Consider the following 24,112-nt stretch of genomic DNA (forward strand, 5'->3'; position numbering starts at 1 on the left):
AACAGAATACAACTGCCAACTTTGATAGCATGATATCAAACTTGATACGGTCGGGTCACTTAATGGATTGTACATTAAACACTCCTGTCTCCTGGGTAAGACGAACTAGAAATGAGTGATCCAATCTTGCCAGGCTTATTATAAAAGCTTCAGCCGTCATTGGATTGCGCATGCCCCACCTGAAAAAATTGGCATGTGGGTGGGTATGTGGTATGGGGTTTTAGATACTGCCTTAACCAGCAACAGGTTGTGAGAGACAGGGGCCGACGTCACGAAAGACATGGGCCCAAGACATACAAGACGGAAGACTGTTTCGCGGCCCCTCACACCCACCATTCTGAACCATCAGAGTTAATCGGTCCGTTGGTGTAACGGAGTCCGGGTCGGCAAGACCGGAGACTTCTCGTTTACCGTAAGTTCTGTAGGACTTGTTGGACTTTTATCACGAAAGGACTTTCACGGAAAGAATCAATCTTGTTCAAAATCTGACATAATCTCAGCTGATTTTAATTGACACTGCCATCTTTATCTGACCTGAAAGTAAACGAAAAGTTAAAAAATAGTTTAAAAATTCCCTTACAACTGGCGCCAAAGCCAGCCACGTGCTATTTTCCCGCGATTAATGCTGGGTTCAGACAAGGCCGGACACGAGCATATGCATGTACAGTTTACAAGAAGCGACAACCACAACTAACAAAGATTGCCGACCTGCAGAAAAATTGCCGTCGGTTAATAGATGTAATTATTGGAGTTGATTTGCTCAACTTAGCATCGTTCAAAAGTCTTGAAATTTACAGACGTGCTGTATATGTATGTAAACAGTACAAATATACATATTCTGATGATAAAAACACTATATTTTGGCAGCATTTTCCGCAAGTCGGTAAAGGTCGGGGTAGGTCGGGAATTAGTATAACCGGGATATTCTGATAGTTGTGTCGCATTTACTTTCTGTGTTCATTTCATCTAATTTCATGAATTTTGTGCGTATTTCCCTGTTTTTACCATTGACCGCCATCACTTACAGTTTCTTGTATCATAAGGTCATAGGAATTTGAGGCAAAAAGTGCTAATTACAAGAAGATAAACAGGTTAGTCTATCTTCATCAGCATGAATGAAGTGTCTTCGCAAGATTAGGCCCAACCTACTTAATTTCTTTAAAATGGTGAAACTGAATGCCTGATTTCTGCCAATGATATCCAGTCATCCTCTCGACTCACAGTCTCTGTCTCTGACTGAACCTTAGGACTATCAGACTGAGCAAAGTAGATGAGACTCGGTCCAAGCCAGCTATGCTGTCAATGCTGTGATGCACGCACACACGTGAGAGGAGTCGGAAGAAGACCTAAGCCTGACAAAGTCATATAGCCACTGGCACTGCAATGAAGTGAAATGCATAACTCACTCGACTGGCCATGCAGCGCCAAAACAAACTTCATCGAAATTGTCTATCGATTTTTCAGGATTGATGATACGTGTGACTTAGCGTGAACTGTATCGCCACTTCTGCATTTTATCGCCATTCATGTCATGATGTTAATTCCCATTAAAAAAGTGGCCGACGCACAATCTTCTCGGGACGTGGCGATACAATTTCGTGCGATGTTCAATGTTAGGCCCCTTGCCAGATTTGATATGCATGAACATGTACCACCTTGTCCCCTTTTGTTCTTGTGTTGTGAAAACAAACTGTCTTATAGACTTTACAATTAGGTTTTCACAGTCAAAGACGCCAGCCGATTACCAACTCATTGCGTATCAAGGCATCTTCTCCTTTTGGTTTTTTCAGATAGAATTGGGAGTTCAGCCCTCATTATTTGCAGTCATGGACGGGAAAGACTACAGTGAAATTGACAAAGTCAAAGAATACAGGCAGTTGTTAGTGCAACTTGGTCGAAACACAGACCATATAGCATTCAAAGAACTGAAGCATATTTGTGAAGTAAAGAAAGCCAGAGCTGAGAAAATGAAGGATCCCATTGACTTGTTTGAATATCTAGAAGAACTTGGAGAGATCAGTGCAAACAAAGTTGATTATTTGATTGATGTACTTAAAAAATTGGATAGGATCGCTGATGCGGAACTGGTGAAGCAATTCCAAAGTAAATTTGGCGGAGGAGAAGAGCAGTACTACAATGGTTCATTGAAAGGTCAGGATGTCATCACACAGAAGACAGTCACCCAAGTTGAAGCAGGTAAGTTTCTGAGGACAGTTCTTTAGTTCGGGCCCTTGGAACCTTATTTCTAAAAGATTTGTCTGCTGGTGAACCGAATGATCTTCAAGAGAACAGAAATCAGTACCATTTGCTGATAACTAATTTCATGACATAAGGTACAGCGAGGTTTTATTAATTTTGATGAACATCTCCTTGATAATGGTATGTTTCAGCCTTTTCAGTCAGTCCAGTTTTTATATCGTCATATCAAGTATATAATTATCTGCATTCATAATTTACAATATATAATGCTTCATTTTACAGATGATGATGCTTGCATCGATTCTGACTTAAATGGTAAGATTTACCACTGTTTGAAATAAGCAGGTCATAAGAACTGCATGTAAGGATCGACACTGGCGGAGGCCTGACTCTCAACACTCACCTGACTCTCAACACTTGTACTGTAACTGCTAAGAAGTCCTGTTAGAAAATTTTCATGACGGTGTAATTTACAGGATTTCTCTCTCTAGCCACACCATCATAAATGTTATGAAGTTTACTTTCATTTCTTTCAGCTGCGTTCGAATTCCTGAAGGAGCAGCTTGGACGTAAGTGGAGGGAACTCGCACGCGCACAAGGCCTGTCACAAGTAGACATACACTCCATCGAAGATGCCAACCCACGAGACTTAAAGGAGCAGTCGTACCAAGCGCTTCTCTTGTGGCAGAAGAAACAGAAGACAAATGCTACCATTCCCAACCTTGAAAAAGACCTGAGGAAGAGACAGTTCAATCAAATGGCCAATGATATCGCTAGCAGAAAGTACATATCAGCTTGATCATCATCAAGTAAAGACAATGAATGAAGAGTTTGTTTTCAAAACACTTTTAGGAAGGCCAAGCTAACTGATTCTATAATTCTTTTGGTTGTTTTCAGTTTGTGCACGGCGTTTCCCCTATACATTGCAATTTTTTCGATTTACCCCAATTTTTACCAAGAATTGCAGAAATATGGAATTACCAAAAATTATCAGGAGAGTTGGCCGTTACAAACTGTTTTTTTCTCTCCATTTTATCGCTTAATCATTGATGAGAGTTGGAGAAACATTCTTAAAGTCTGAAAGACGATTTCACAGCACAGATGTTGTAATGTGGACCACATTACATTTTTTAAGATTGATTCTTTTTGGAAATATTGAAGGTATGGTAGTGTCATTTGCCATTTATTTCTATTTTGGCTGGGTATCCTTAGGCTTTTTTCAGTTGCTCCAATGTGTAGTTTGTGCTTGTCATTGAAAACTGTTACCACCATCTACTTATCATTAAATTTGCAAGAATGTCTAAAAAAATTAAATTTACAACAGTTTTTTTGTTGGATTACAAAATTTGTTTCAGGTTTTCCAATAAAAAATATTATTTTAATTTGCAGTTTTTGTTTCCTCAAATTCAAATTGTGATTATTCAACATCCATGAAAAAAAGCCAATGAAAATTTGGTGGTTTACAGTATAATCATTTGTACCTATATAGTTTCCAGTTCATGATGTAATTTGCATCATTTCTATAAATGGCTGCACTTTTTGGGTTCAACAAGTAGACCTCTGTGGTTAGCCAGCATGCACTTTTAGGTCAAGATACTTTCAGTTTCAATTCATTCATGCATTACTTTACTCTTTGCTATAATCAAGAGTTCAGTAGAAAATATCATCCTAGGTTTATCGATGACGATTAGTGTACATAACAGTCCTAGACTTAGCTTTGTTAATAATTTCGCAGCCAACAAGTTGCATCTTTAAGTTACACTGTTAGTAAAAATATGTTACTTTTGGATCAGAAAAGAAACAATATCATTGAGAAGGGGGGGGGGGGCTGGAAGTACAGATGCATCAATTTAGTTTGTTTTAAATTTGTGTTCATTGGGATACTTCAACCGAAATCGTCAGGTTTTATCAATTCTTTGCCATGATATGCAGATAGTTGTAGAAATGTAATGTATAACAGATGTTGTAGAAAGGCAATGTATAACAGCCTATACTGATTCTTCCCTACATGCGGTGTATGCATTGTAAATAAACATAAGATATTCAAACTAAAGTTGTTTTTTGTAGTTCAGGACGTGTTTTGATGATCCTTCATGAAGATACAATTAAACTGCTCTATTTAGTGTCCTGTATATACACAGGTCAAAGTAAATAGAAAGGACCGATTCCAGACCAAAATGGTTGTCTCTGATAAGGATGATGTCCTACTAAGAGAGTTGTCTGCTGCACCTATAGACCTTGGCCAACCAGTTGGTTTGTAAACACCAGTCTACTTTTAGATCTTGTCTGGTCTACCACATGCCGCCCTTGTACCGTAACTGCATCATATCATCTTTTCTTCCGACATGTATTGAGATGGAATGAGATGTAGATCCAGCGGTAAGCCAGTATTGCCTTCTGGCATGCCAAGGAACTAAAACTACTATTTCATCATGGCCAACCAAACAAGAGATTGGTGACACAGACAAAGTGCACCACACATGATGAAATGATTAAGACAGATTAATTCCTAAAATTAACAAATGAATTTATTTTTAAATCCCCTTGATTACAGCCCAGTCACAAATGTACAAAAATTGTGATTTTGAAGGACATAATTGATACAGAATAAAACAATAAAATGTCCGCAATAGACTTCTAACATTAAGGTGCATGTGGCACAATACAAGGTACACCAAGTTTCTGGAAAGCTGTCAGTATTGCAATGGCTTGAAGTTGGCAACAACAAAACACATACTGATACAACCAATAATTTATGATTCTAATACATGAGGTTATGAATTTTTTGTAAGCATTAGGATTGATTTAACATTAGGAACGTAAACATTAGAATTGTTTTGGTAGTTTTTGGTACATCCTTATTTGGGTGTTATAACAAGGTAGAGTTTGACTTTGAAACAGTCCATGAGTCTTTTTTAAAAGACTGCATGATTCAGATACATTTTGAGGAGTCACATCCAAGATTTTGTTCTCTCATTTTCTGGGATTAAACTCCAATTCGGGGAACGTTTATCACTTGCCAACCAATTAAAGTCATCAATGTCATCCCAGCTATTCCTCGCTCTATCTAGTCCTGCAACTAAATAGTGTTCATCTAACCCTGGATATTCAAGGTTGTAAGGGGCAAATGTAACACCATTGCAATCCTCGATGATTCCTCTGCTAGTAACATGAAGATAGAAGGAAGTTCTCGTTGTTGAATGCGTACGAAGCTGCTGGCATGCTATCACGAAGGTGCAGTCAGTGCAGTCATTCACAAATATAGAACCCGAGACAGGACCACACAGCATTGTACACTTGGAGAGCTTATCAACATGAACAGTACTTGGTGCTCCTTTAAGGACGATTTTACAGTTCATTAGTCTAGAGAGTGCAACATCCTTAGCATTAATCTCGGTTGAAGAAAGGGACAAGGTTTCGTCACTCAAATCCTTGAAACCACAATCTCCATGAGCGACATTTACAAACTCTTTTTTCTTTCCATCAACAACATCTGGTTTTGTCACATCACCTTTCTCTGCAACCTTCTTTTTTGCCTTAAAAGCAAACTTTTTCTTTGGCAAAAGTTCATCACGTTTTTCGGTTATTTCATTCTGCAATTTAGAGAGGGAATCCTGAGCGTGCCTCACTTCGTACGAGGGAAGAAACATAGTGGAATCCGACACAAACTTCTGTAGATTCTGCACTGAAATCATCAGCTTGTCAAAGTGATTTTGCAAAGCCGGTTTAGTCAGTCCCGGTGTCTGGGCCAGTTCATTTTCTATACACACCCGCTCTTTTGTAAAATTTTCGTTGAAGAAATCGGTCGTTTCTTTCGCAGAGGACTCGTATTCTTTTTCAGATCGTTTCTTTTCAACATCTTCTAACCTCTCCTGTTCTCTTTTGTGTAATTTACTGGTGACTTGATTCTTAAGATCGTCAAAATCTGCTATTTTATCATCAATTTTCGTTGTTTCCTGGCTGCTGACCGCCATTTTGATACAAATTTCGCAACGAGGGGCGGCCGCAATCTTGACACTAGAGGCGCTGATGTCGTTCCTACTGACTTTTTCGCCCCCAGTCATTTCGCTCCAAATCGAAGTCGTTTCGCTCCCTTGGACTTTTTGTTGGGGATTTAAAGAAGGGTCGTCAAAATCTGCTGTGTGATCTTTGGCAGGTCACTTGTATTTCATTCATTATCATTCGTCGTCCTGGGAAAGTCTATCTTCTCTTGCAATCATCAGTGATAGGCCTAGGCCTATGGCTATATCATCATAGGCGTAGATCTACCGGTATCTTTCTATTTCCTAGTCCTGGGGCCGGTTGCACAAAAGAAAAAAATAGTTAAAAATCACTGTTAGTTTATCTTGGCGTTAACTTAACTCCAAAAAGTTAATTTGGGTTGCAAGAAAGAAAATTATTTAAAAGTAGCGTTAAGTTAACGCTAACTTTAACTGACCTCCTAACCCCAAGATAAATCCCTATTTTGGAGTTAGTTGAAACAAAATGGTGGACAACCAGGCCCTGTTTGTGGCTTTCCAGCCATTATTTCAAGCTCCACGGCATTTTAGAGAAAGAATCAACCACTTGGAGTTCTTCAATGACAAAAAACTTTTTAAAAGATACCGTTTTTGCAGAGACACCATTGTTTTGATAGTTGATATGCTCAGGGAGGACATTGAAAGTGCGACCAACAGAAGCCATGCAATTTCGCCTGAGGTGCAAGTCTTGATTGCTCTCCGTTATTTTGCATCTGGAGCTTTCTTTGAAGTTATTGGGGACACTTTCGGTGTAGACAAAGCGAGTGTAAGTCGTGTGGTGCACAGGGTGGCTGGCCTGTTAGATGCTGCACGGGACGATTTTATTGTGTGGCCCCAGTCGGTGGAGGAGAGGCGTCGAATTCAAGCTGGATTCTATGCGATCGCACATTTTCCCAAAGTATTGGGATGCATCGACGGCACGCACATCAGAATAATATGCCCCAGTGAGCCACGTCCTGATGCTGATCACATCCCAGAACCAGCCAATGCTGCTGAGAATGACCAGGAGATGCGAGATGACCAGATAGGCCTACATGCTCCTGATCCTGCACATGCACCTGCACTGCCCATGCCTGCAGATCGCGAAGGCGAAGCCATGGAAGAAGCAGAACAACCCGCGCAAGTTCCTCCAGCTCCAGCCTACGAAGCATCTTTTGTAAACAGGAAGGGATATCACTCCATCAACGTGCAAGCAGTGGTTGACGATAAGGGTAATTACTTTTATAATTATACCTGAAAACATGCTAAATACTAGGGCCAATATCCATGATAGCGCCACATCCTCGACATCATGACATGCACCATGACTGACATGCCTTTTTTGGTAAACGAACGTTGACCAATTCCATGATTGCCACACCAACAAAACATATGGAATGCCATTTATGCAAAAATTATCTCTTGTACACTGTTGCTCATAAAGATAGAATACGCATAGTTTTTGTATTTTTTCATCGTTAATTGCATAGAAACTTGTTGATGCTGAAATATGTTGAATATAATAAAATACGGAGTGGTCGTGTAATAATGATCAATAGCCCTCCTAACTAAAATGATACATTTCCTTTTCAGGAAAATTCACCAATGTAGTTGCACGTTGGCCAGGGGCAACCCATGATGCCTTTATTTGGAGGAACAGTGACCTTAAAGAGCACCTGGAACTGACAAACCCCAGAGGTGAAGATGGACTGTTGCTAGGAGATAGTGGATACCCTTGTATGCCGTATCTCATCGTCCCGTACGGAGCACCCACAACAGAAGCCCAGCAGAGATTGAACACTTCCTTATGTGCCACAAGAGTGAGGATAGAACATGCCTTTGGAGTGTTAAAGAGGAGGTTCCATGTTCTCCATGGGGAGATTCGTATGCAGCCAGACCGTGTAGTTAAGATCATCTCTGCCTGTTTTGTCCTGCATAATATTGCAAAGATGAGAGGAGAACGTGACCCCCGGCCAGAAGACGACGACAGTGATGACGAAGAAGATGATGAAGATGATGATGAGGAGTATGCTGGCCCAAACTCTGGCAGTGTTTACAGGGACTACCTCGCCAATCGCTACTTTGCTTAATTGACTGTGATCCACTGCAACCTGAGTGAGGGGATATATCAAAACAGTGGAAGCTACAGCCAGTGAATTTTCCAATTTCAAACTTAAAAACTATAACTATATGTATTGCATAATCAACACTCGCGTAAGAAATATACCATAACATTTTCATCATGTCACTGACACTGTAGCTTCTAATTTTGATACATTCCCTTTGTGTTTTAAATAACTTGATATTTACTATATATTTACTATTTAATATATTTAATATTTAAAAAATTCAAATCCTATAAACATAGATACTATTTACACATAAATTTACAGTTCAATGCCCGACAGACCCAAGAACTCCTTTTCCTTCAGCAGAGCAATCTCCAGCTGTAGCTTTTCTATTCGAAGGCCAGCCTCTTTCTGAAGAACTTCCTGAGTACGTGTTGTGGCCTTCTGCGTAACAAGAGTTGCCTCAAGGACCTCAAGCTGCATGTTAAATACATCCTGCTGAGTCTTCTGTCGGCACATGGCGTCTGTCAGCAGACCCTTCGCATGTGCTTTCCTGGCACCTAGGAGAGAATGAAACAAATTATGACGGGTTAAATGGATCACACAGCACTTCAATTTTGTCACTTTGTGAATGGCCAGAGCTCATTTTAGCACATTTGATTGATTCATGTAGGGACTGCTTAAAATCAAGAAAGGCTTTCGCCATTCTAGAGTCCCAACTACTCACCAGTGACTTTGCACAGTTTGGCCTTCTTTTTGGCTGGAGATTTTGGGGCAGTCATTGCAGTGGCTGTCATCGTCTGTTGAGAATCTAGAATAAAAAATGACAGTTCGGCCTATATGATGATAAATATCAAATCACGAAAGGTCACAAAATGTTTTGCAACCAAAACTCTGGCAAATATAGATTCAAATATCCAAAATGCAAATGCCTTGATATATGAGGTGTGGGCCAGGCTATCAGCATCGATGCAGTATTAGACCCCGGGCCTAATAGCCTACTGAAAGACCGAACCTGTATCTAATAGCATACCAAGAATTATTGTGGCTCCCTCTATGTGTGTTTCGTGTGGTTGACGATCAAAGGTTGCCACAACCACTGCATCTGAGCAGTCGACATCAACATCTGCAGCTTGATTTACTGAAAAATTAAATGAAATTATCATAAAAAATAATTTTACTATTTCTAAATTAAAGACGCATGATGTCTAACCGGGTCACTACAGTCGCTTTCTGTTTCTCAGTAGGCCTACTTGTATTTCTTCCATTGTATACCGGTACCAATGTAATGTATCATAGTCTAAGAAATACTCGGCTCTTAATTGACATGGGCATATTTATCATCGAGCTTCCAGCACCTTTAAATTAAACTTACCAGGAGTCCAACCAGCCAGATCAGGTAATGTAACAGGGAGGGAGACTGCTGCTGTAGCCTTTATAGGTGTGGTTACTGAAAATATTAACAAATGAAAGTTTTAAAGTTTAAAGGGAATGAATCACATAAATTGGCGGGAAAAATCAATAAATTCTAATTAAATCCATTGAAAATCCAAATTTCTATGGATATTCCATTAAAACAGGGTGATGTCAGCTTAACAATAGGCCTAATGTGTACAATTGCGATCATTTTGTTAATTCTTTGAGGTAATTCACATGACTTATTGAATAAATTAAAAGTATTAACAAAATATTTATATTGGAACTTATTTCTGTTTCACCCTGTATAGTACTATTTGCAAACTTTGCGTTCCATACACTTACTGGGCATGCTCAGTGCGTTTAGAAATATGGAGTCGGGAAATTTGCAAGCGCGTATTTGGAGCAGCGAATAACCACATTTTCTGTACTTTTGTGCAGTTGAACTACCTTATCTGCTGATGAATTTGATTTATAGAGCTATGAAGTCAACTACTATGGTACTATTTCTAAGTGACGGTCATGAAAAGCTGTACTTTCGGCCGCTTGAAAAATGCATGCATGCACTGTCATGTCAGCATGTACACATGGTCGCTATACACACAGGAAGTCCAACAGAAATGGCTGGCAGAGTGCCAATATCGATGCAGGCACCAGACGACATACTTTGAACTTAGCCAGGGTAGGGCCGAGTTGAGCTTAATTCCACCAATGTTTTTGAAGATTGACATCAGGCTATGAAATCTAGACCTATGTAAGGCTTAGGCCTATGTTCAGAAATATATGCTGGTAGAAGTAGATAGCGTTTTATGGCCTAATTAGGCTAAATCGGAGCCTGGTGTACCTACCTGCAGACTCAAATCCACCAGTGATGCCTCTGAATGCTGCGTCTTTTTCGAATGTTTCTATTATTCTCTGCAGTGTAGGGTCGGCCTGTGGCATCTTTCCCCCTCCGCCAGTCCCTCTCTGGTGTTTTTGCTGCAGGGAATGGATCTCTTTCGCCTTTGAAAGCTGCTGGTTCCATTTTTCCCTGCAGTTATCCCCGGTCCTTGTGGCCACTCCCAAGGAACTAACCATTAGGGCAATTTCATCCCATTTGTTTTTTTTCATTTTGTTTGTCACATCTGACGAAAACTTGGATCGCAAGATCCCAAGTTCATTTATGACAACATCGGCTAAAACTTCGGCTTCTGAGTGTGAAAAATTTGGTTTTCTCTCCCTTTTTGTCTTTTGAGATGAATGATTCTCTATGGAGGCAGCCATCTTGCATGTCTTGCTTTCAATATGAGGACCAAATGCATTATGGGAAATGTCCCTAGCAACTAACATTGATTTACTTAAAAGTAGCGTTAGTTAACATTGGGCCTAACATTGATTTGTGAAACTCAATTTTAGCGTTATGTTAGCTAACGCTAAGTTAGGGACTTTAACATAAAAAGATAAACTAACATACTTTTATCACCATAACTTTTGTGCAACCGGCCCCTGATCCTGTAGCTGTATAGCCTAGTTTAGTAATTATCAAAATCAATGTAGGCCTAAGACTAAGACTCATAACTTAAGGAAGAGGCTTACTGATAAATAGGCCTATGTTCGAGTTTGTGTTTTTCAGGGAATTGAAACCTTTAGTCCTGATGTCCAAAAACCAGGACAGCGAGAAACCCAGTCGGGGGCCCATAGCAACAGTGAATACAGATGCTGCCTTGAAAGGATGTCTGACCGAAGGCTACCCGGACCTTGCTAAGATTGTCAGGATTTTCACCAGTTCAACTTTCACAGGTTGGTGTTAAATAACATGGATAAATGGACTGAGGCATTGATGCTATGTAAATGTCCTCTTTCTATCGATGAAGCATTCTTTCTTGATTATAAAAAATGTTTAGGATGGCACTGAGGCACCCACCAAATATCGTTCGGTTCTAAATAAGTTACCTGAACTATGTGGACATGTTGTGTTTCAGGCTTCTGTCAATAATTTTCGGAGGATATCAGTGACAGTGTGTCAGGGAGCTCATTATTGTGCTAAAGCCTGACTGTCCTTCTGTCACAAACTTGGGGAGTGCTCATTGTTATTAGGACTTGCACCTGAGACAAAGTCACAACCAATGTCATTGGATCCAATCACTAATCAGATGGACACCTGAATGTCTGAATCCTGGTCTGGTGCAGTGAATGAAGTGCTTGATATGCAGAGTCACTATTGAAACAATTGTAACACTATTGTAACACTTCAAAAGTGTCATGTTTCATGTTCCAGACACATCTGTTGAACGGAACAACTTGATGGAGAAGGTCTATCCTCAACTCAAGACCTATTGCCAAGAAAGAGGTTATGAGTTCCAAGTTGTTGACATGCGTTGGGGTGTCCGAGATGAGTCCACTGTCGATCACAGAACTTCTGAACTGTGCATGAGAGAATTGAGAGAATGCCAGAGACTCTCAACAGGACCGAACTTCATTGTAAGTCTTCTTGGTAAGATATTCCCAAGATGTATCGATAGCATACATTTTAGTCATCACATACCACTACCAGTACAGACTTACTTTAATGAAATTTCTTGGGACGTTCTTGTATCAACATTTATAGGCCTACTGTATTACTTGTCCATTTCAGACATTCCTAGGTCAGAAATATGGCTATCGTCCTTTCCCACCCATAATTCCTGCCACAGATTTTGAGAAGATTCTCTCAGCAGTCGCCAATAAATCCGACTCTGAGTTACTACAGAAATGGTTCAAGAAGGATGAGAATCGCATCCCTGACACAGACTACCTCTTGCAACCAATTCTGGACTACTTGCCGCATTACAGTGACGTGGACAATGCTGAGAAGAGGAAAAAGGTCAGTTGCTTGGTAGATGTCACTCAGTTTTGATTGCTATATCCTATGTCCTATAGATGAGACATTGGTTCCTGTGCCAAGGTGAACAATAGACTTCCCAGTGAGAGACAAATGATCGAGTCACCTAGCTGTAATTGACCTCTGTCCCTATAGAAGGAGTCGCTGGTCCTAAAATCCCAATCGGCACTTAAGGAGAATGCTGGGCTTGTCTGTTGTAGTGAATACTAGCTCACAACAAGAAACAGCAAAATGTGGAAGAGATGCCGATCACTTGTGGACATTAGTTCAATTGGGTTAGCTCCCTTCAAAACAGTCAATTCAGTTGCTGCATATTATTTCAGGATCAAGATGCATGGTGGAATGATTTTGAAAGAATGCAACTGATACTGCGAGGAGCGGCAAGCAAGGTGTTTCCAGATGGAGTAAAGAAACACATGTTCTATATGTCAGTGACAGAAGATGAGATAACACATGGGATCCTGAATGCAACTAATCCTGATAAACACTGTCACTGGTTCCGCCGTACCATCACTGATATGCTGGACAAAACGTCTGCCAAGAAAGCGTTTCGGTTCATGGATATGAGCAAGGGAAAGGTAGATGAGGAGGCAAAGAAGTTGCTGTCGAGACTTAAGAATGATCTAATACCAGCCAAGCTTCCAGGAAAGTTCATTACGGACTACAAGGTGAAGTGGAATGATGAAGGAATCAATCCTGCACTGAAAGGTCAGTCTACTCTAAGTCATCCTAATCGCAAATGGCAACAGTTGCTTGTTTTAAATTGATTATTCAAAGTGTACTCTTGTGCTCATCAAACAAGTGTCCAGTCGTGTCAGGGCTTGCAGGTTTGACAGATATAAGATGGTATGTACGTACCTAAACTTGCCATCAAACATTTTCATAATTTACCCCTTCAGAGCACCAGGCCTACATCGATCAGTTCCTCAAGGATTTTTATGCAACGCTGTGCTCGATGATCTCACAGGGAATTGTAGAAAAGCAGGGTGTCCACCAGCTTGATGAGAGTCTACTCGAGGTTGTGCGCCATGTAACCTTTGCCAAGGAGAAAAGTGAAAGCTTTTGTGGCAGAGGAACCCTCCTGGAAAATATAGAGAAGAAAATTAAGGCAGGAAACAAGTGAGTACTTTTGGCGACATTCCCACTTAAGAAGAAGTTTGGTAACATACTCAGTACGAAATGTATATTTATTCATTCCATAAACACCTCATCTGAGTCCCTTTTGTGCTAAAACATATCTGTTTTTTGAAGATAAATGAACTTTTTTTATCAAGATGATTGTATACTTCTTCCAGAAAACCAGTGGTTATAACTGGCACAACAGGTTCAGGAAAGACGGCCCTTATTTCAAAAGTTGCAGAGCTTCTACCCATATGGTTCAGCGATAAAGAAGTGGTGACAATTGTGCGATTTGTTGGGACTACCATGGCTTCTAGTAGCATTCGGCCACTCCTGATAAGTCTTTGTCAGCAGGTTGGAAAGCTTTTCATGCAGGAATTACCTGAAGGAATAAGTAAGGTGTGGGCCTTTACTCTCTGACACCGTTTTTACCAATAGCATTTCAAATAAGAGGCTTTTCAAGTTTACGTAGCTTTCGCTGCTGAATTTTCTTTATAACTTTCTCATTGGTTGTGCTTGAAGTCGTTTATTCCTCTCTCATTATCATCTCCCTTATCGTCATTGCTTTACCTTTTGTCCACACATTGCAGCTTAATCGTTGATCCTTTATGAGTATCTTCATTGAATATGATGCAAACTGACTCCTGGTGCAGTTTAAACTCATCTGACCTACTTTGATATTCATTCATAAAGTTGTGATTTGGAATATTTACCAAACCTGAAAACTCTCTTCCTATGCTTCTTCCTCTTCTCCTTCAGCATTTGGCAAATACCTACACGTATGCTTGTCTTTTAGCTGTCACTAAAAATGCTTGTGGAGACATTTGCCAAGTTACTAAATTCTGTCGATCAAAATCGGGAGGTCTTCATTTTGTTGGACTCATTGGACCAGCTTGATGAAAGTGGAAATGGTCGAAAAATGGACTGGCTACCAGCTTCACTCAAATTGAAGAATGTCCATATGATTCTGTCAACTCTTCCAGATGATGAGTTTGAAGTGCTGCCTGCCTTGAAGGTTAGTTGAGGACCATCTGGGCACTTGAAGTTTGTGTTGAGTCCAGTGGTGTATGGTCAGGGCATCTGACTCGCAATTCAAACGTCATGGGTCAGTCTCGTCATTGCTTGGGTCTCTCTGCTGATCTCAAGTGATGTGCTGGATGAGTAGTCCCTTGATATCCAAGAGTGCCTCTATGGTCATTGCTTGGGCCTCTCTGCTGATCTCAATCGTGACAGTTGTTGTAAAGAACCTTGCTCCAGGTCATCTCACTAAATCACTTTTAGGAGCTGCTGTGATTATCACTGAAAATAACATCAAGCCAGAATGTCTCCGTTTGATTTTAGCTAAGAATCAAGGATGAGTCCTGTTACGTGAATGTGAAGACATTGGAAACCAGCGACATTGACGTAATTGTGAAGGAGTCCCTGAATGGGATGGGACGGAGCTTAACGTCTGTTCAAATGAAAGTTGTCAAAGATGCCATCAGTGCCTGTGCATATCCTCTGTACCTGAAGTTAGCTCTCGATGAGGCAGCAAGATGGAAGTCTTATTCTACCCCTGATGTGACCAGGCTGGAACCGACCGTGCCTAAGGTGATCCATGCCTTGCTAGATAGATTGGAGAGGTATCATGGTCTTTTGCTGATCAGCCATGCACTGGGATACATTACTGCTTCGAAGGCAGGTCTCAGGTAAATGATTGCTTAGTGCAATTCCTCTAATCTGGCTTATTTATGGGACATCATAAAGGTCACGCCTCTTGTTCAGTCTTTGAGCTCACAGTATATCTCTAATCATGGATTAGTTCACCTTCACTGACTTGTTCAATTAAAGCGTAAGAAATGCAAGCTCCATGTGCGGTCAAAAATGACTTCCATGAAAAAGCGTTTCAACACTTGAAGTTGAGTCTTACCAATTCAGATTGAATTCACATTACCACTTGTCAATTCAGTCTTTTTAGTCCCTCATTTTAATTGCCTTACAGTGAAGCTGAGCTAGATGATATCCTGTCCTGCGACGACGAGGTCCTCAATGATGTCTACCAATACTCGGTTCCACCAGTGCGACGGTTGCCTCCACTGCTCTGGGTGAGGGTGCGGAATGAATTAAGCGAGTACCTGACCGACCATGGTTCTGATGGCGTCCAAGTCATCAACTGGTATCACAGGCAGTTCATAGATGTTGCCACAGAAAGATACCTTGCTGATAAAGCACAGAGGTAAGGATAATCTGTTTTTTCCATCCTTTGTGATACCAATGGTGTCCCTTGGCATTTTTGAGGCTTGTCTGAACTATCGTTATCCTTCTGTCCCAGTCTTCAACATTGATATTAGTTGCCAACTCCCTGGTGTTTCAAATTATGAAGAAAAGAGAATCACATGTCATACTAATTAGGATTACATTGGTCTGTGTTTTCTTGATTTCATTTAACTTCAAGAGGTTCAAATGCATCAAAAATCCAGTCGTGTCTGCAGAAGTGCATGACATATTTGGTCTTTGACTTTGTTGTTGGTCAACCAAGTAAATTCCTATTTCATTTTCAGGAAATTTTACAATGCAGCATTGGCAGACTATTTCATTGGGAAATGGTCTGGAAAGGTAAAGAAGCCATACAAAGACAAGAAGGGGGTACCCTGTGAAGCTGAGCGTTTCGTCAGCGCCCAGCCTCTTGTTTACAAGGAAGCAGACAACCCAGATGATGTGATATGCAACTACAGGAAGATGAGTGAACTGCCATATAATCTGATCATGAGTGGGAATATAGACCTACTGAAGAAGCAGGTGTTCTGTAACATGCTGTTCTTGTACCAGAAAATAAGGGCAAGTGGAATTGACAGGTAAGCATCCAGTGAGAGGTCTAGCTCCAATATGCTGGAGTCGCATTTTTTCTTACCCGTATTTAGGATCTAGTTGTTCATATGGCTGTTGTGCAGCATCAGTGAGTACATACATTCAGATAATCAGCGTGAGCCTGACCACAACTAAGACCTTTTAGCTCCACTGTACACTGCAGCTACCTGATGGTAAGTCTCTGGATGAGGAGGTATCCCAACTTGAGGTTTCACACAACTAATCACTTTTAAAAGAAAGTCAATTCCTCGCTAAGCCCAGGGCCAAAGTACATATCTAACCATCTATTCTGATATCCACTCCGCTGCATGAAATCCTCATCACACACTGCTTGCTTTATCTTGCAGTGTGTTGGATGACTTCGACTTCGCAGAGAGCCAAGGGCTGATGGATGCAGATGTTGAAGCAGTGTTGAATGCCCTGAAGATGTCCATCAATGGCATACTCACTGACTTCAAACAGCTTCCCGTCCAGCTGGCTGCAAGACTCAACACACAGAAGTCGAACAACTCAAAGTACCTCACAGATTTGGCTCTTCAGGGAGAAAACATGCCGTTCCCCTGTCTGCTTACCAGACAAGGTATGAGCACATGTGTTCCTACTGCAGTGAAGGGGTGCTATCAGTTTGACCTGTCAACTGTAACTTTGCCAGCACCGCAAACATCAGAAAGTAATCATGAATACACATGCGTCGTCTGTTGCTAACTTCAAGTGATGTCATACAGGCCGTTCTGCTGACGCCCATGCAACATAGTTCATTTGAATATCACTATACCTGGTATTATTCTTTTCTCAAGGATTTCTATCACTTGGTGACGGAAAGATGGTGAGAATAGCTGGCCATGAGATTCAAATAATGGCTTTGGCACTATCAGAGAAGTGCAACAAGGTCGTCACAGGTGAGTGTGGATCGTCATTTCATTGCATTCCGGTTTTAATGGAAGAATATAGACGATATGTTAGGAGGACTGGTTGTGACTGGTTATTCAAAGCAGTGTTGGCCACATAATCCATGGGCCTCATTTGTTTTCTAATTGTAAGTTAACACAATGATTCTGTAGGCCTTTTGTGCAATTATAAATATGATGACAGCTCTTAATGTGACTCTATTTTACTTTGTGCAGTGAAACCTCTTTTGGTGGCTGCATCTGATAGCAGCTAGACTATATAAAGGATATTCCTTTGATTCTGCAATAAAAACATAATTCCTTTTTGGTCGCATCTATCATGTTCAATATGACCTCTGTAATTCTGACCCCTTTCTCTAATAGAGAGGTTCTACTTCGTCATTTTATTCCATTACAGCTGCCATGGACAATATAGTTTGTATCTCAGATCTGGACTCAGGTCGGTCAATCAAGACATGGAATGTGTCAGAACTTCTCGATACCTACCATCCTGATCATGTCCTGCTCTGCAAGAATGATGAGCTGCTAGTTTGTGGCTGGAGGCACCAGATATGCTTCATCGATGTGCTATCTGGGGAAGTTTTAAAGGAGAAAACAATTAGGAATATCAAACAAGAGGAAGGATTCCATCAAGGTAAGTTCCAAATCACATGGACTACTCTGCTGTGGTGTCTGTATGCCACATAGATAGTGGCCTTGAAGTTGAAGAGAACAACGTGATAAAAAATTGTAGAATGCATGTTTTTGGATTTCATGGACGTAAGGACATACATACATGTAGAATACTGTATTTTTCTCTAGAATGTGATGATTACGTAAGTGGGAAAGATGCATACTTGTGTATTTAATGTAATGTTATTGCCAGTTTTGTTATTCTCTGCAGTTCGACTCAGTTTCGTATTCTTACTTGCAGTTCCAATGCAATACTATCCGCAGAAGTCTTTGCTTTTATACTTGACTGATCAGAAGTTGATGGTGTGGAGTCTGAAGGACTTTACCAAAGTTGGTACTGGTATTATAACCCATAACTCCGTAAAACAATAACAAACGCCTGCTGAAACTAGCATGAAACCTGCTGTGGAGTCTGCATGATTATGGATGCTGAACTGATATAAGTGATGAAAACACCTCTGGTACATTTGGATAGCCAACTGAAATGAAGAAGAAAGGAAAATAAAATTCTCTACACTTGCCCTCCCTTTGATATCATATGACTAAATTTGATCACAAAAAGCATTACATCCCAGAAAACAAACAAACTTGTAATGGTCTGCTTTGTCTTTGTCTGAGTCCGAAAAACTACATTGTTCATGCATATCATAAGTTCCAAGTCAATAACGGTTGTTCTCAATACAACATTTCAGGTAGCTGAAATCGATGCAGGTATTTTCCCAGCAGGAAATATGATGGCCAAAGAGTACTTTCAGAGTGAGTAAGATACAATTTCTTCCTAATGCTATTCAAATAGTGTGACATAGTGCATGGATTTACACCAAAATGTATGACAAATTTGCCACTAAACTACATGTATATGTACATGACCTGACATGACGTTAATGGACTATGCAAAATCATTTGGCACCACTGTCAAAATCTCATGTGCTCATTTTAGCATGTAGACTGATTGATCAGAAAGAAGTTTGCACAATCATAATTCTTTTACAAGTATTTAGTTTTTAATCTTCTACAATTTGATACAGTATGAGGTTTATTCTTTAGTTGTTGGATCTACTGTGCTGATCCTGCGGCCCGGAGCAGCAGATGTCAGGACTGGTGACCTTGAGGCCCTCGTCAAAAATGAGCCATTCAAGAAATTTGCTATAAACGATAACCCTGAGAAGTGGACGTATCATGCTGTGATGACTCCATCGAAGAAGGTAAGAACACTTGAATATATTAAACAGTAACACACAGTCAGGTTATTATTTTGTTCACCTCTTTCCTCAAGTAAGAATTTGAGACTTCCACTCAGGAATTGGCAAATCAGAAGCCCCATGCCCCATGTTGACCAAGCCAAACAAGCATAATAGGCAGTCTGGTAGTGCATGGCTGAATGTCATCAGTCTGTTTGAAGAGTTCCGTTTTCCTTCTTAAAACTTGGTAAAATTCGGGCATGGAGCTGTGAAATGAACTGGTGTTTTCATTGTAGGTTGTGTGCTTTATCTACTCGAATGATCCACCAGTAGTTGGAAAGATGACCTACAAACAGCCAGAGATCAAAGTCTTCACCAATGGAAAACTTACCAAGACGTTTCCATGCTTCCAGATGACTTATGCTGTTGGTATGATCCACTTGTTGAACTGTGTTTGTGTGTTCAAATATTTTTGTATACCCTGCAGTGCTGCAGTGCAGATTATTTAGTGTCAACCGAGTATCAATCTTACATGTAACTTATCTACCATGAACAGATGCTTGACTAATTAGCATGATATTTTGGAATTGTAGAAGGCAGTAGATGAGAATCAAGTCATTAACTTTATTATGCCTTATGGGACAACTACACTTTCTTTCAGGAAAAGAGATACTCTTGGATTGCATGGATGACAAGCATGTTCTTTTCAACAACTTCGAGGCTACTGCTGGAGGTAGTGCCATCTATTGTATCAATATTGAAACGGGGAAGTTCCACTTATCCCTCCAGGAGACTGGACTAATCAGTAATGCTGTAAGTCTGAAGAAATTTTTCAACTTCTCATGAATCAGTAGGCCTTGCTATGATTTGAGGTTTTGATTTTCCATGAAGTCGATGCAAGCATGTCACAGAGTAATACAAGAAAATTAAAACTGGCTCTCACATCCATGGCCCAGCTTTTAAAATTTTACTGGTGCTTGGATATCATACTACATGTAGATTTCCTATTCACACATACAAAATATCTTCATTTTTCCTTACTTCAACTGTTAGGATTACTATGGAGGTGGCCGACTGGCTGTTGTGAATGCCACCAGTCCAACCGTGGTGGATATCAAGCGGATTGAGATTGGAGCTGACCGTGGGGAAGTTGAGGCTGGTTGCTCAGATGACAATCTAGTGACGTCTGCTTTTGCGGATGAAGTTGAATGTACAAATGTGCTCCCTAGCAGTGTGCGATTTGTTGCTAGTAGCAACCGCAACTTTGGCCTTCACATCTGGGATCTCGCCAGGATGAAGGAAGTTCGTCTGTTGGAGGTCAGAAGTAAGTGTTCCGAGAATGTGCAATTATCTTGGGCGTTATAAAGCTTGTCAGGTTAGATGGCCAAAGATGTACAGGCCAAAATTATGTATCGAGGAATCCTGAATATATTTGCTGAAACTATATGCCTTTATGCAATAATGGAATGCCACTTCTATCCAACTCAACACATACCATGCCTTTCTTCTTATTTTCACAGACATTGGTTGTTACACCACTTTGATGGAGTTCCCGACATCATCCACAGCTGTCTCATTTACTGGACAGAAGCAGCTTGTCTCGTTTGACTTGAAAACACTGGAGATGTTTGGGCCACATGATCCACCAATGTCTGGTAAACCACAGACCAATAGGTCAGTTTCGTTTTAGTTTAACCTGTGGTGAAAACAGTACTCTTGTATATTACCTCCATAAGCAAGCAATTCACCTAAACTCGAAAGAACTTTTCATTCCATTAACTTGAACACTGCCTTTCAGATCAATGTATGACTTGTAAATCCTTGAAGATAAATGGAGGAGAACTTCTCTTTGTCATTGTATTGGAATACCGTATGGAGAGTTTTCGTTTGAGCTCTGCTCTATATGCAAGGGAGGGAGGAGGTTGGCCATACACTCTGTGGCTATGAGCTTGTGTTTGATGTCATTTGTCCGCTCCAACCAAGTCCATACCAAAAATATTTTGTTTTGGCTAACCGGTACTAAATGTAACATTTCATGCTTTCAGCATCAGAGTGGTGAATTCAAAGACTGCCATCGGGCCAGCACCAAAGGATCAGACGTGTGTCAAGATCTATGATGTCAAGACAGGCAAGGCAATATCATCCTTAAAGATGAAAGCCAAGGAGAAAGTACAAAGTCTGGAGTTGAGCGGAAATAGCCAGTTTGCCTTCTTCTTCATGGGTTCCTATGTTGCTGTATGGGATTTAAAGGTCGGTTGTGTGAAAACCACATTTTGAACTCGAACTTTACAAATTAGAAATGAAGGAAATGCCAAGATATCTATATCTGTTTGAAGAAAGCAATGAAATGCTAGTCATTAATGATAGAGATGCTGTTGCACTAATTGGTATACCAATAATCAGGTGCAGAATTTGAGGGGCAGCATGCATCGATAATCAAATTGTTCAGGTTAGCTAAAATTTCATTTTGTTGGACGAGTGCGCTTTGAGTTGATAATCAAAGTGAATATCTTACGGAATTTCAGAAGATGTCCCGCCTTCCTGACATCAAGTTTCAAGGGCTGAAGGAGATGGATATTAATTCTAAGGGCAGTGTAGCGATAAGCTATGATGGTCAACACTTTGTTGCTGTTGACAAATACACAAACAATAAGCAGAACTTCATTGTCTGGGATGTCCAAACAGGTGTGTAAATATAATGTTAGTGCTTCTTCTGTTTTTTTGCGCTTGCTCATAAGTGTCTGTAACATGCCAAAGTATAAGCACTCGTGTAATGTTTTTCCAAGTGACTCATCCATCTTCACCCGGCAGAAAGAGTTCATCACTTGCAACCCGAATTTCTAAACTGGATGGTGTCTTTTGTTTGCCCTTAGAAAAGCGCCTTGATAGTCTTGATTTTATGTTTAAAAAAAACCTTTTCCAGGAAAAGCCACGCCGGTGAAGTCACCGTTTGCAAGCAACATCAATTCCTGTTCTGTTGCAATATCAAGGAAACTGCAGTCCGTCATTGTAGGTTACAATACAGGTACATGTATGTTTAATTATGTCTCAGAGCTGACACTGGAGGGAAATTGGTTTAAATGATAGGACAGGAAATCTGTGATAAAGTGGTTCAGACACCAGGTTCATCTCAATCACGTGGGGAGTCCTAACTACCTTTAGAGGTTATTGTAAAACTATATTTGTACATGTAGCAGCTTTAAAACAATCCTTGCTTGGTGGATGTTTTGTAAATTCACTCTCTTGTTGACTCACAGAACTTTTTTTTTCAATTCCAGATCTTGTAGCGATCTTTGGCTTGAAGAGTCTCCAGTGCGATGAATCTTTCAAGCTACTCTCTACCATTTCATTTGTGAACAGTATCACTCTGAATGAAGATGGCACCCTGATGGCCACCAAGGGGGGACAGGAGACTACAATAGTGCTAATAGATCTAGAGAAGAGAACCAGGTAAAATATTGTGGTGTTCCCAAGGCCAAGACACCAATTATCAATTTGTTACCCAAGCTACAACTGATGACCAAGAGCACAGATGAAGGTAGAACAATAAACCGGGGACACCTTGTTTGAAAGTTTGACAAAGTTGAATGTTTTTGTGATTTCCATGCAAGTTTTTGATGAAATGTTTAAATGTTTCAAAAGAAGATATCAAACAAATTCTCATTTCCGTTTCAGAATAGCCACAGTCACAGCAGATGCCTCTCTCTTGGGCGAAGGTCGCTTCTCAAAAGACAGCAACTTCTTCATCCTCGGAGGATCAAAGTTCAAAGGCCCTGTACAGCTTTTCATCCACAGACCTGAAAACAAGGTAAACTTTGAACAGGCACTTGCAGCACTGAAGAAGAAGGAAGACATTTTTGGCGAGTATAAGAAGAGAACCCTTGAACCTCTAGTAAAACCAGAAGATGCAGAGAAAAACCCAAAGGCTGCAAAGTGAGTGACTTTGGGACTATGGCTATCTGATTGTCAGCCAATTAGAAATATTGTTCAAATTCAGAACAACTGCATGATACATTGTATCGGTAGGTATCAGGAAATTATACACAAAGTTTTTTGTTAGCACTGCAATAGACACAGATTCAAATTTATGACAGTAGGATGTCTTTGTATAAAAAACTGTTGGTACAAATAGTTGTTTTTATAGTTTTACACATCCGTCCATCAGAAAGAACACTTAGCGTGTGTTAGAAAGTACATGTATCTGTATATCTTATGTACCTTTTGTCTTGACCCCTTAATCTAATTATGTATTTTTGATAGCTTGACACCTCCGTCCATTATTTTGACATCCAGATAAAACAGTGTCGGTCATTATTAAACGATTGTTATAATTATATGATGAATTACGATTTTACATGCAGGTTAATTGTTGCTTGAACTTTACAAAAGTGATATCATTCCCTTTTTCTGAACACAAGCATTTGTATTCTTGAGTAATACACGTGTACATGTAGATCTCAAAACAATTATATGTATACTTGGTTTGTACCAGCTATTGATTTTTATGTTTACTATTTTTGCAATGCCTTGCCATGAGTCATGTGCCATACTCATATGTCTATCATGAGTGATGATGATGTTATAATATGACAAATGTTAGTAATAAATTTATCACTCCTGCGTAAGAATTTCAAGTACAATGTAGATTGCCAGATTCTCACTATATATTAACCTTATTTGTTATAATGTATTCTTGAAATCAGAGGTTCAGAACTCTTGCCTTCATTTTAACAGGGATTCTGTTTACAGAACTTTTATTATGATACTTTGCATCTTGCCAAATGTTATGTGCCATGCTTTATAATTGTTGTTGTATTTTTCCATTTTAATGAATAATAAATGA

General features: G+C 40.1%; 5 protein-coding genes across 6 annotated transcripts; 3 read left to right on the plus strand and 2 right to left on the minus strand.

Annotated features, from left to right (window-relative positions):
• Window positions 1-758: 758 nt before the first annotated feature.
• On the plus strand, window positions 759-4,242 carry LOC135493477 (FAS-associated death domain protein-like). Its single transcript, XM_064780845.1, has 4 exons — window positions 759-1,091; window positions 1,791-2,196; window positions 2,482-2,514; window positions 2,736-4,242. Exons 2-4 carry the CDS (start codon window positions 1,827-1,829, stop codon window positions 2,996-2,998), a joined length of 666 nt encoding a protein of 221 aa, XP_064636915.1. The 5' UTR covers window positions 759-1,091; window positions 1,791-1,826; the 3' UTR covers window positions 2,999-4,242.
• A 479-nt stretch (window positions 4,243-4,721) lies between these two features.
• LOC135493507 (tubulin-specific chaperone C-like) lies at window positions 4,722-6,423 on the minus strand. Its single transcript, XM_064780888.1, has one exon. It carries the CDS (start codon window positions 6,261-6,263, stop codon window positions 5,151-5,153), a length of 1,113 nt encoding a protein of 370 aa, XP_064636958.1. The 5' UTR covers window positions 6,264-6,423; the 3' UTR covers window positions 4,722-5,150.
• A 10-nt stretch (window positions 6,424-6,433) lies between these two features.
• On the plus strand, window positions 6,434-24,112 carry LOC135493485 (NACHT domain- and WD repeat-containing protein 1-like). Of its 2 annotated transcripts, XM_064780864.1 has the most exons (26): window positions 6,434-6,470; window positions 11,295-11,461; window positions 11,940-12,142; window positions 12,297-12,524; window positions 12,866-13,250; window positions 13,442-13,661; window positions 13,838-14,060; window positions 14,458-14,676; window positions 15,003-15,349; window positions 15,643-15,876; window positions 16,202-16,495; window positions 16,856-17,088; window positions 17,306-17,407; window positions 17,814-18,050; window positions 18,330-18,418; window positions 18,781-18,844; window positions 19,136-19,293; window positions 19,566-19,698; window positions 19,931-20,082; window positions 20,323-20,593; window positions 20,790-20,943; window positions 21,315-21,519; window positions 21,795-21,954; window positions 22,193-22,294; window positions 22,548-22,719; window positions 22,945-24,112. In XM_064780864.1, exons 2-26 carry the CDS (start codon window positions 11,317-11,319, stop codon window positions 23,204-23,206), a joined length of 4,992 nt encoding a protein of 1,663 aa, XP_064636934.1. In that variant the 5' UTR covers window positions 6,434-6,470; window positions 11,295-11,316; the 3' UTR covers window positions 23,207-24,112. The 2 variants fall into 2 exon arrangements, with proteins under 2 accessions (XP_064636934.1, XP_064636925.1); XM_064780855.1 differs by lacking the exon at window positions 6,434-6,470 and having other exon boundaries at window positions 11,186-11,461.
• LOC135493498 (putative nuclease HARBI1) lies at window positions 6,498-8,287 on the plus strand. The gene is made up of 2 exons (XM_064780877.1): window positions 6,498-7,429; window positions 7,791-8,287. Exons 1-2 carry the CDS (start codon window positions 6,685-6,687, stop codon window positions 8,285-8,287), a joined length of 1,242 nt encoding a protein of 413 aa, XP_064636947.1. The 5' UTR covers window positions 6,498-6,684.
• On the minus strand, window positions 8,585-11,161 carry LOC135493516 (uncharacterized). The gene is made up of 5 exons (XM_064780896.1): window positions 10,531-11,161; window positions 9,642-9,716; window positions 9,300-9,407; window positions 8,994-9,077; window positions 8,585-8,826 (listed from the first exon to the last, which is right to left on the minus strand). The coding sequence occupies exons 1-5, from the start codon at window positions 11,009-11,011 to the stop codon at window positions 8,585-8,587; spliced, it is 990 nt and encodes a 329-aa protein (XP_064636966.1). The 5' UTR covers window positions 11,012-11,161.

This window comes from Lineus longissimus, chromosome 1, assembly GCF_910592395.1.
Source record: "Lineus longissimus chromosome 1, tnLinLong1.2, whole genome shotgun sequence".
Classification (NCBI taxonomy): domain Eukaryota; kingdom Metazoa; phylum Nemertea; class Pilidiophora; order Heteronemertea; family Lineidae; genus Lineus; species Lineus longissimus.

Bases quoted from the DNA above. Each gene is read 5' to 3' on its own strand.
- LOC135493516 (XM_064780896.1), bottom strand. From the start codon at position 11,011: ATGTTAGTTGCTAGGGACATTTCCCATAATGCATTTGGTCCTCATATT. The intron at 9,408-9,641 runs GTAAGTTTAATT...TTAATTTTTCAG, and splicing joins TCTGGCTGGTTGGACTCCTG to TAAATCAAGCTGCAGATGTT. The intron at 8,827-8,993 runs GTGAGTAGTTGG...ATTCTCTCCTAG, and splicing joins CAAACTGTGCAAAGTCACTG to GTGCCAGGAAAGCACATGCG.
- LOC135493477 (XM_064780845.1), top strand. From the start codon at position 1,827: ATGGACGGGAAAGACTACAGTGAAATTGACAAAGTCAAAGAATACAGG. The intron at 2,197-2,481 runs GTAAGTTTCTGA...TTCATTTTACAG, and splicing joins AGTCACCCAAGTTGAAGCAG to ATGATGATGCTTGCATCGAT. The intron at 2,515-2,735 runs GTAAGATTTACC...CATTTCTTTCAG, and splicing joins CATCGATTCTGACTTAAATG to CTGCGTTCGAATTCCTGAAG.
- LOC135493498 (XM_064780877.1), top strand. From the start codon at position 6,685: ATGGTGGACAACCAGGCCCTGTTTGTGGCTTTCCAGCCATTATTTCAA. The intron at 7,430-7,790 runs GTAATTACTTTT...TTTCCTTTTCAG, and splicing joins AGCAGTGGTTGACGATAAGG to GAAAATTCACCAATGTAGTT.
- LOC135493485 (XM_064780855.1), top strand. From the start codon at position 11,272: ATGTTCGAGTTTGTGTTTTTCAGGGAATTGAAACCTTTAGTCCTGATG. The intron at 17,408-17,813 runs GTGAGTGTGGAT...ATTCCATTACAG, and splicing joins GTGCAACAAGGTCGTCACAG to CTGCCATGGACAATATAGTT. The intron at 18,845-19,135 runs GTGAGTAAGATA...TTTATTCTTTAG, and splicing joins GGCCAAAGAGTACTTTCAGA to TTGTTGGATCTACTGTGCTG.
- LOC135493507 (XM_064780888.1), bottom strand. From the start codon at position 6,263: ATGACTGGGGGCGAAAAAGTCAGTAGGAACGACATCAGCGCCTCTAGT.